We start from the raw sequence: 10,588 nt of genomic DNA, 5'->3' as shown, positions 1-10,588 counted from the left end.
TTGTAAGTAGATGTTATAAAATATTTTTAGATAATTGAATTAATATCAATACTAACTTAAACGTACATTTCCCTTTAATTTGAATTACTAGATAATTGATAATTTATTTTATATATGTACAAATATTATTTTATTAATCACTTTAAATTTAAAATTTATTTATCTTATTCTCAATCAAATTTGTATTTTAGTGATGATGTCATTTCAATATCAATATTCACTAACCCATAAAAGTTTAGGAAGGGTAGGAAAATGTATTTTCCCTATATTTGAAGATCATTTTATTTTAGGCCTTAGAATGGAGACAAAATCTACAATTTTCTTTAATCTGTTTTCTATGTGCGTGTCCGTGGGATAATAATAGATAGAGAGTAAACTAAACTTTGCACAGCCACCGTTTCTGCCTGCTCTGCTTTGCTTTGCTGTACTTGTAGCCTTCAATTCTCTCTCTCTCTCTCTCTCTCTCTCTCTCTCTCTTTGTGTTGAGGTTTTATCTTCCGACGCCGCACTCATTGTGTTGCAAAATGGATAACATGGATCCTTCTCGTGCTTTTCTCAAAGATGTCAAACGCATCATCATCAAGGTTTCTTCTCCTTCTCTCCTTTATCCAATGCAATCTTTCGTGTTTTAAATTGCGATTGCAGTTACTGTAATTACGGGAAAATGCGGCCGGCGGCTGCAAAGCCGTAATATTGCGGTTGTGGAGTATAATTTAAAACACTGACAAATTTAGATTACTGACATTGGTTTATTCTGATTTGATTGTTTTTAAGGTTGGTACTGCTGTTGTCACACGACAAGATGGAAGGTTATCTGTTGGAAAATTAGGGGTACTCTGTGAGCAGGTACCTTCTCTCCCTTCTATCTTTCACTTTGGAAAATGTTGTGTTTTTTCTTTAATGTAGAACTGCGTTGACCACCATTATAGAAGATATCATAAATTGATGTGAGTGATGTGAATATTGAGGTATCACATATTTGAGGTCCACTTCATATGCATATGCAAGATATTTATGAACTAACGTTTTTGCCAAAATGTTTTCCCCTTTTCATGTTCTATTATTACTATTGATGACTGGATTCTAGATTATTGATAATTATAATAGTGACTTCGTGTTTTCATTTGGAAGAGATGAAAACACAGGTCACATTTGTAATTAGTAAGAAAAAAATGAAAATATGATGTCACTATTATAATTATCAATAATTGTAGACAATGAAAAGATGAATTTATTTTGCAAATCAAACGGGCCTACATGTGTCGAGTTAGAGTATAGTTCTACAAATAATGGAATTGTTTTAATGGTGCATTTGTCTTGTTTTTTGAGAAATAAAAATGAGATTTTGAATTGGTTTTATTGTGATTGTGAATGAAATGATGTTAGATTAAGGAACTGAACACTTTGGGGTATGAGATTATTTTGGTGTCGTCCGGTGCTGTTGGCCTTGGCCGCCAAAGGCTCAGATATAGGAAGTTACTTAACAGCAGGTAACAACAAGATTTTTTTTCTTTTTCTTTTTTTGAATTTGGTTGAAATAATATTAATTTATTAACTGCTGTTTACAGCTTTGCTGACCTTCAGAAGCCACAAGTTGAACTTGATGGCAAGGCATGTGCTGCTGTTGGACAAAGCAGCCTTATGGCTCTTTATGATACTGTGTTTAGTCAGGTAATTACACCTAGCGCTAATGCCATTTCATTTCGGGTATTATCTAATTTTCAAGACAGTTCCTATTTGTGAGTTTATTTTGTTGTCTACTATTCTGCAGCTGGATATGACATGTGCTCAGCTTCTTGTGACGGACAATGATTTTAGAGACAAAGATTTTAGGAAACAACTCAGTGAAACCGTGAAATCATTGTTATCGCTAAAAGTTATCCCTGTATTCAATGAAAACGATGCAGTCAGTACTAGGAAAGCTCCATATGAGGTTTGTTATTCTACTCGTCTGATTTGTTAACAAAGCTGAACTTAATCCTGGAGCTGATGTTGCTATAAGTTTAACTGTATTTGTAGGTGACACAATCTAGGCTTATGCTAACAAGAAATAGAATCTATAATTATATTTATTTCCCCTTCATAATTTTCTGAAGTTTATGTGTTAGACAAATATTGATTCGGCAGCCAAGTTTTTCTTTAGACTGATCTGTGTGGTAAAAACTTATTTAGTATTTTGTCCATAAGTCTAACACACCCTATTTGAAGTGAAAATGACTCTTTTTTATCCTTCAGTAAGTTCTTTCCTTGCCTGTCAAGTAGTCTCGACATTTGGTCAAACTGTTCTATTAAACTTGGCTTATATGATGGGGGTTTTAGTTCTTCATTTAGCCAAAAACAAGTCAGGTGTGTGAGTAAACTAAAGAATAAAAGTAATATACTTGTAGGTTAGCATTATTTCACCTCCTCTTTCCAATTAGCCTTTTTTTATTTGGTTGGTAAGGTTTGGTGATCAACATTCTCCACTTGAATTTTGTTTGAGCTTTGACTTGTGTCTTTCTAACTTGAAAGTTGAGTGTGGAGTGTGCTTCCTGACCTGATTACCTATTATTTCCATATCAAACTATTTAAATGCTTAAGGTGTCATCAACTCATTTTCTGCAGGATTCTTCTGGCATATTCTGGGATAATGACAGTTTATCAGCTTTGTTGGCCTTGGAGTTAAAGGCTGATCTTCTTATTTTGTTGAGTGATGTAGACGGTCTTTATAGTGGCCCTCCAAGTGACCCACAGTCAAAGCTTATTCATACATACATTAAGGAAAAGCATCAAAATGAAATTACTTTTGGAGATAAATCTAGGGTGGGAAGAGGTGGAATGACCGCCAAAGTAAAAGCTTCTATTCATGCAGCTGACGCTGGCATTCCTGTTATTATTACTAGGTGTGCTATTATACTATGTTGCTGACAACGATTAATACTTAAGACTGTTGTTTTGTTTCTGTAATTTTCGGAAGCAACATTGTTAAAGGCTATTTATATCCCTTTTATGTTTTATTAAAGCATTTTTCAGTCTGCCATTTTCATTTAGGAGCATTAAATTAGTCAATGACATGTTAAAAAAAAAGTGCGGCCCAATGCAAGAGGCTCTCACCTAATGGGCCCTAGGGAGGGTAGATGTACGCAACCTCTCTCGTAAGTGAAGAGGCTGTTTCCAAGATTTGAACTCATGACCTCTAGGTTACAAGGCAAACAACCTTATGCTGTGCCAAGGCTCACCCTCTTAGGCAATGAAATGTGAACTTACTATTTTCACTAAACCACAAGCAATTTTGAAAAATCGAAATAAAAAATTATTATCTGTTTAATTTGCATGCGGTTGTCTGTTTATTTATTCTTCTATTTTTCACTTGGGATGACTTCTTGTCTGCAGGATGTTTAGTCAGTAAATTTAAATGAAAACATGTGTGCATGTACACAGATTGTGAAGACCACTCGTGAACTTATTCCCCGTCTTCCAACATTGAAATATTAGATCGGAATTTTAATTCCAAGAACATAATGAAATCCATTGATTATGCTACCTACTATACTCTCTGATTCTCATCTTTTGTAAATCCATATTTCCTTCCTTCTGCAACATTTCCTTTTTCTCCTTTTAGTGGTTATGCGGCTGAAAATCTCACTAAAGTCATCCGAGGACAACGTATTGGAACCCTCTTCCATAAAGATGCACATAAGTTCGCTCCAGTAAAAGAGGTTGATGCACGGGAGATGGCAGTTGCAGCTAGGGACTGTTCTAGACGGCTTCAGGTCTCTTTTATAATTTTACACTTACTAAGTGTGTGATGTGTCATGGGTATTATTGAGCTGTCTGCATTCCAATCCTAGTTCAACATTCTAATTTCATGATCTTACTTCACAGGCCTTGTCTTCAGATGAAAGGAAACAAGTTTTGCTAAAAATAGCTGATGCGCTGGAAGCACGTGAAAAAGAAATCAAGATTGAAAATGAAGCTGATATTGCTGCTGCGCAACAAGAAGGATATGAAAAATCCTTGGTTGCTAGGCTGGGTTTAAAGCCTGGGAAGGCAAGACAACCTAAAGAATAGTTTATTTATATTTTAACAAAGTGACAAATTTCTGATGACTAACTATGATGATCGGCAGATTGCAAGCCTTGCCAGCAACATACGAATTATTGCAAACATGGAAGATCCAATTGGTCGAGTGTTAAAACGAACTGAGGTAATGGAAACTTTATTCTAGTCATGGTAGTTTTAAAAACCAGTAACTGAGGTGACTGTATAAGTAGAATCACTTTCCCTCCTCCTCCTCCTCCTCCTCCTTCTTCTTGTATTTTGAACACATTCTAGTTTCACATCTTACTAATAAATAGGAAAATAACATTTGTTATATTGGTCATAAAGTTTGTTGTTTATCTTATTTTGAACATGTTTTTACGTGGACTCTTGGTTGTACTGAATTTTTTATGATAATTATTGATCTATGTTAGTAATTCAGAGTTCTGACAGCTACCCTTATTTAGCTTGCAGATGGACTAATTTTAGAGAAAACTTCATCTCCTTTAGGAGTTCTCTTAATTGTTTTTGAGTCTCGCCCTGATGCACTTGTACAGGTATATTAAACATTTTCATATTTTTTCCCTTTCATTTCTCAACTTCTAAGTTCTAACCATCTCTTTTCTCTCCCTCCTGATTGCTTTATATATCACATGGACTTATTTAGATTTCAAAAGTGTCTAGACTTTTTGTATTTATTTGCTTTTTAAACCCGTGGCCCACCTAGTGGGATTAGGGCTTGGTTGTTATTGTTGTTGTTTCTTAGTGCCTTCATATCATTTGAACAGATAGCTTCCTTGGCGATCCGAAGTGGGAATGGGCTTCTCTTGAAAGGAGGCAAGGAGGCTAAGCGATCAAATGCAATTTTGCACCAAGTTCGTTTCAAATTAAATTATAATTTTCATTTTAAAAAGTACAACTGGTTTGGCAGTCCTTAATAAACCTTTTTTTGAGGAATTTATCATCTCTGAAATTGTAGGTAATTACTGAAGCCATACCAGATAATGTTGGTGGAAAACTTATTGGACTTGTGACATCTAGGGCAGAAATTCCGGAGCTTCTTAAGGTGAATAACAGTCAAGATTATTTTCTGATTTATAAACTTGTGCACTTTGAAGATTGGCTCCTTTAGCTAATGCTGGAAACTGGATGCTATTTATCTTTCAGCTGGATGATGTAATTGATCTGGTGATTCCAAGAGGTAGCAACAAACTTGTCTCTCAGATCAAGAGTTCTACCAAGATTCCTGTTCTGGGTCATGCTGGTAAGACTTTTATGCTTAATATAAGCAATGCTATGTTATAGTAAACCCTTTTGTTAAAAGAATTTTACAGTGGCTATCATAATAATTCCTGTGATGACCAAACCAGATGGAATCTGTCATGTCTACGTTGATAAATTTGCCAATACGGAGATGGCAAGGCGGATTGTACTGGATGCAAAACTAGATTATCCCGCAGGCTGCAATGCAATGGTAATTTATGTACTGGGTGACAGTGTATGCTTGTTATGCCAGTTAACTGCCATGTTTAACGTGTTACTCGTCTTTCAACTTTCAGGAAACACTTCTCGTTCACAAGGACTTAGTAGATAAAGGTTGGCTGAATGATATTATTGTTGACCTGCGGACAGAAGGTACGACTTCTAGCAGACAGTTCCTCTTTCAAGACTGTAGAACTATTTGATATGCATCTCTTCAAAATTGAAGAATGGTTTCTTAAAGTTAAATGAACTATTTATTGTACTGAATCTTAAGTGTCTCTTTTAAGGTTTCTGGAATGGTTAGCTGATTTAAAATTTATGTAGGTGTTACCTTGTATGGTGGACCCAAGGCAAGTTCTCTGTTAAATATTCCACAAGCAAGTTCACTTCATCATGAGTACAGTTCATTAGCTTGCACTGTTGAAATTGTGGATGATTTGCGTGCAGCTATTGATCATATAAATCTTCATGGAAGGCATGTCACTCTTTATTTGTTGTGAAGAAATACGTTGAAAAATATTTTCCTTCCATTCATCTCCTCTCTGCTCCATTTTGAATAACATCCATCAAATGCATTGGGCTTAACATGTGTCACCTTTTCTCCATTTTGGCAGTGGGCATACTGATACCATCGTCACAGAAGATCGAGAAGCAGCTGATGCCTTTCTACGCCAAGTAGACAGGTAATATATAAAGTATTATGTTTTTTTCTTGTTTTCTTATCATATTATTGACTTTGCAGCATTTCATTATTTGATGTACCTTAGTTGTATTTGTCTAAGTTGTGTATTAGGAAACCCTGAATAGTCCTTTTACTTAAACAATTAACAGCTTACCAAGACCCCGGCTTGACTTACAGTAGCAGTTATGTAAATAATGTTTGCTATGTATTGCAGTGCTGCTGTTTTTCACAATGCTAGTACAAGGTTCAGTGATGGGGCACGATTTGGACTAGGCGCAGAGGTATCATCTTGTTTACATTTTATATCGATCTTGTATGCTAATGTTGTTGATTTAATTCATAATTCTCTTATGACCTTTACAGGTTGGAATAAGTACAAGTAGGATTCATGCTCGGGGTCCAGTAGGAGTTGATGGATTGTTAACAACCAGATGGTATAAACTAATTGATCATTATAATACTTTAGAAACAGTAAAACCTTTTAATTTCCTATTAAACTTTCAGTTTCATCTTGACCCTTTTGTATAGGCTTTTTTCTTTAAAAATCACTTATGATAATTATATGTTTGTTTGGTTGGACTTTACTAAAACGTTTGTGAAGAAAATTACTGAAATTCAGCTTTTAGTCAGCTTCTCAGAAAAAGGTTCGGCCAAGGATGTTTTAATTGAAACCCTTTTTGAGAATCCTAAAGAATCAGTCCCTTATGGTCCGTTTCTGAGTTGGATTTTAGAAGGGAATGAAAGAAAAATGAAGACTCTAGAGCCACAAAACACACTTACAAGATGACTAATGAAGCCTTCCATTTCTCTTCATTCCCCTCCAAAACATATACTACAAGGACAACCAAGCCTTTATCTCACTAAGTGGGTTCGACTACATGAATCAAACAACATCATAATGCTCTATCATAAATCATGTTCATTGACAAAACATGATCTCCAAGTCTTTCTTAATCATTCCGTCTACAATTTTTCTTGGTTAGTGATACTCTGACTTATAATGAACATTGTTTATAACTGATATTGGAACTACTGATTTATTTATGTGTGCAGGATTCTCAAAGGGAGTGGACAAGTAGTAGATGGTGACAAAGCAGTTAACTATACTCACAAAGACCTTGCTACTTGATTTGTAGCTTTTTGTTAGTAAAAACCCACCTCACTCATCATGAAGGGAGTGGAGGCAAGGAATGTGACTAGGTTGTGATTTATTTTCTTTCACTTTTTCATGTGTCTTGAGTGTGGAACTAAAATTGTTCATTTTTATAGAGGCTCATTTATGTTATCTGTTGCTGCTTTTCCATTCATGCTGGTGTTACACAAAAATTGTTTCCTCCCTAATGTTAGGAAATTGATTGTTTGTTTAGTTAAATGTTTGTTGGGGCGTGGACAGTCTCAAGTCTTGTCCATTCTAACAAGTGTTGCTCTCAATAATTGAATCATTAACCTTTTGATCATTCTGGGGATCTAGTATGGTCTTACACTAGTAGACTCATACATTGTTGGTAAAATGATATAATTTTTGTTATAGCGGATGTGCTCTCAAACTCAAGAGGATCACTAATCTTCACATTAAAATCAAAGATTACATCTTGTAAATGAGTTGGCTTATCACCTTAATTCAAATACTATTTAGGTGGTGCTTGTTCTTTATATATTCTTTGTTAAGTTTTTATTCCAAATTACAGCCAGACATTGTTTTAATTCATGCTAGTTTTATGGTTTACAAGTTCGCTTATCTATAGGACTTAAAAGTTGGTTAAATGGTAACACATCTATATAAAAATTGTCAAAAAGACAACTAATATACTTTTGATAAGATTGATATCTTGACAAAGTAAGATAATTTGATCATATCTACCTACAACTTAGAAATAGTTGTTAATATAATCTTTTGACTATCAGATAAAGATGAAATACCTTATAGATGTTTTCTTCAATTTTTTTAAGTGTAAGTTTAAAATGTAATATTAACTTAGTCCTGTAATAAAAAAGACCAGACTCTCTAGCCATTGATTAAGCCACTCCTAAATTTGTAATATTTGGCTGCATAATCAGTACTTAAAATTCCAGATATGCTGCATAAGAAGAGATAAGTTATGAACTAAGTCTTCGTTGTCAAGTTGGGTGGGGATTACCCAAAAATCTCCACATTTATAATTCCCAATTGTGCACAAAATTCCTTCTATGGTTGAATGCTATAAGTTGGCATGCACATACAAACTCTTTAAATGTAGTGCATTTGGTCAAGGAAGATTTTTCAACCTTTCACAAGTTTGCCTTTATTATAGTAGAGATAAAATGAGTGTTGGCAAATAATTTGGTGGTTCTTTTCGAGCATAATTTGATGGGATGGTCGTGTGAATGAGAAATATAACATACAAATTTTAATTCAATAGTTATAGCAATAAAAGCTTACCCAAGACACTAGTTAAATAATTTAGATTAGTTTTGTTATGTATTAAAAATTCAATAATTATAATTCTCACAAAATCAAGAACTTCTACTTTTTGATTGTCGAGCTAGGTAATAAGGGATAATGGTGGTGATGATCGAGGAGGATTAAAGAAAAAATACATTCTTCAGTTTAATTATAAGCTTATTAAATAAGTTTTATTGCTAAATATTTGATCTTAAGCAACACACTCATTTATCAGTTCATCAAACCATAAATTGCAACACAATAAAAATAAATTGTCCCAATTTCTCTTATCTATACTGGTCACCAAAATAATAGGATATCCGTACATTCGCACGAGTGGTAATGTATTTTACATGAATTTAATTAAAGAATAATAACATAATTTGTTAATAAAATATTATGGAGAAAATGATTTTTATGTATTTTATTGTTGATATAGAGTTGTTAAATGAGATGTTGTTGAATGTATTATATTAAATAAATAAATATTTGTTATGGAGAAAAGTTTATAACACATTATAAAATAAGTTGTAGAATATCGAAAGAGAATAAATATCTCATTATATCAGAAGATACTTATCTTCTTAAATTCATTCAGTGTTTGACATGTGTCATATTTCCCTTCATTTGAGGACTTTTCATTTTAAAATAAAAATAAAAGAAAATATAAGACACATGTCAAATGCTGAATGAATCGAAGGAAATAAGTTATCTCCTAGTACGAGGAAACAATTTATTCTCTTCTCAAAAACATATTTATAAATCATTTTTATTGTTGTCTTTAGTGGTTGATCATTCTTATCGTGTATCAATATCTTCAATCTTTTTGCTTTGAACTCTTAAAATAGCTATATACAATTGACCATGAATAAACGTTGATATAGTTAAATATAACCCCACATTTTTTAATGATTGACCTTGATATTTATTGATTGTCATAACATAGGAAACAATGATAAGGAATTGTCATCCGATAAGCTTGAAAGATCATAAAGATTGGGATAAAGACATTGATATTTGATAAATATGTATGATATTCCCAACGTTTTTTTCATAACATGATACATGTTTCAAATACATGATTTGTCATTTTAATAACAACCAATCATGTACCATTACATAATCATTCACAATGGTCTAAATTCTTCAATAACATTATTTGCTTGTAAAGTCACTAAAATAGATATAGTACAAGTAAATCGTGCATTTTAAATTTTTTAGCCTTGCAATAAAAATATACTGAAACTTTGTTTTTTATTCTTCGATCATTTATCCTTCTAGCATAGGGTCACACATAGCCTTTACCATATCTAGTAATGATTTTGGTCTAGCTATTTTAATATCATGAATTTCCTATAAGTTTTGAATTTTTTTACATTGCATAAGGTTAGAATGATTTTTCTTCATAGTCTTTTTCCATTGGAGCATGATATAAAAGCTGAATAATTATTTTGAAGAAATCTTTAGTTAGGTAGACAACCATAGAATAAGTAGACATACAAACTAATAAAATAATAAAACTAACTAAAATATAGAAACTTATAATAAACATCTTTGTTAGAAACATCCTTCATTGAAGCTCTATTTTCATAATAACTACACAATTATTTGCTTTTAGCTTTATATTGAGAGTTTTTGTGAGTGATATTATAATGGACGTATGTGTCTAGTACAAAATGCACAATTTTTTTAATGGATGGATATCTATTTTCTGCAATGTGCACATTTATTTAACTTTTCCCAAAATAATAATAAAAGGACACCCATAATAACTTTATATACATTATACCCCAAACATATCCATTAAAAACCTATCAATTATGTTTTATTTAAAAGATAAGTACTTATGATTTGAACATACACAATCAAGATTAGTAATCAAACACTGACATTTTGCTCACATGAGATTGAGAGGAAGAAGAAAAATTGATCTTGTAATTCATTTCAAAATTATCACTAAATCATAAACAACTACGTAAACA

At 32.9% G+C, this 10,588-nt stretch overlaps 1 protein-coding gene across 1 annotated transcript; it reads left to right on the top strand.

Annotated features, from left to right (window-relative positions):
* LOC109329791 (delta-1-pyrroline-5-carboxylate synthase-like) lies at window positions 492–7,491 on the top strand. Its single transcript, XM_019563613.1, has 20 exons — window positions 492–584; window positions 775–846; window positions 1,387–1,490; window positions 1,569–1,671; window positions 1,772–1,933; window positions 2,605–2,882; window positions 3,602–3,752; window positions 3,865–4,029; window positions 4,109–4,186; window positions 4,488–4,577; window positions 4,809–4,895; window positions 5,000–5,086; window positions 5,188–5,284; window positions 5,391–5,494; window positions 5,580–5,655; window positions 5,827–5,977; window positions 6,117–6,185; window positions 6,399–6,465; window positions 6,548–6,618; window positions 7,238–7,491. The coding sequence occupies exons 1-20, from the start codon at window positions 525–527 to the stop codon at window positions 7,311–7,313; spliced, it is 2,148 nt and encodes a 715-aa protein (XP_019419158.1). The 5' UTR covers window positions 492–524; the 3' UTR covers window positions 7,314–7,491.

Source organism: Lupinus angustifolius, chromosome LG16 (genome assembly GCF_001865875.1).
Source record: "Lupinus angustifolius cultivar Tanjil chromosome LG16, LupAngTanjil_v1.0, whole genome shotgun sequence".
Taxonomy (NCBI): domain Eukaryota; kingdom Viridiplantae; phylum Streptophyta; class Magnoliopsida; order Fabales; family Fabaceae; genus Lupinus; species Lupinus angustifolius.
The sequence above is the reverse complement of the archived record's forward strand: the minus strand, read 5'-3'. Positions and strand labels throughout refer to the sequence as shown.

Bases quoted from the DNA above. Each gene is read 5' to 3' on its own strand.
- LOC109329791 (XM_019563613.1), top strand. From the start codon at position 525: ATGGATAACATGGATCCTTCTCGTGCTTTTCTCAAAGATGTCAAACGC. The intron at 3,753-3,864 runs GTCTCTTTTATA...CTTACTTCACAG, and splicing joins ACTGTTCTAGACGGCTTCAG to GCCTTGTCTTCAGATGAAAG. The intron at 6,186-6,398 runs GTAATATATAAA...TATGTATTGCAG, and splicing joins TTTCTACGCCAAGTAGACAG to TGCTGCTGTTTTTCACAATG.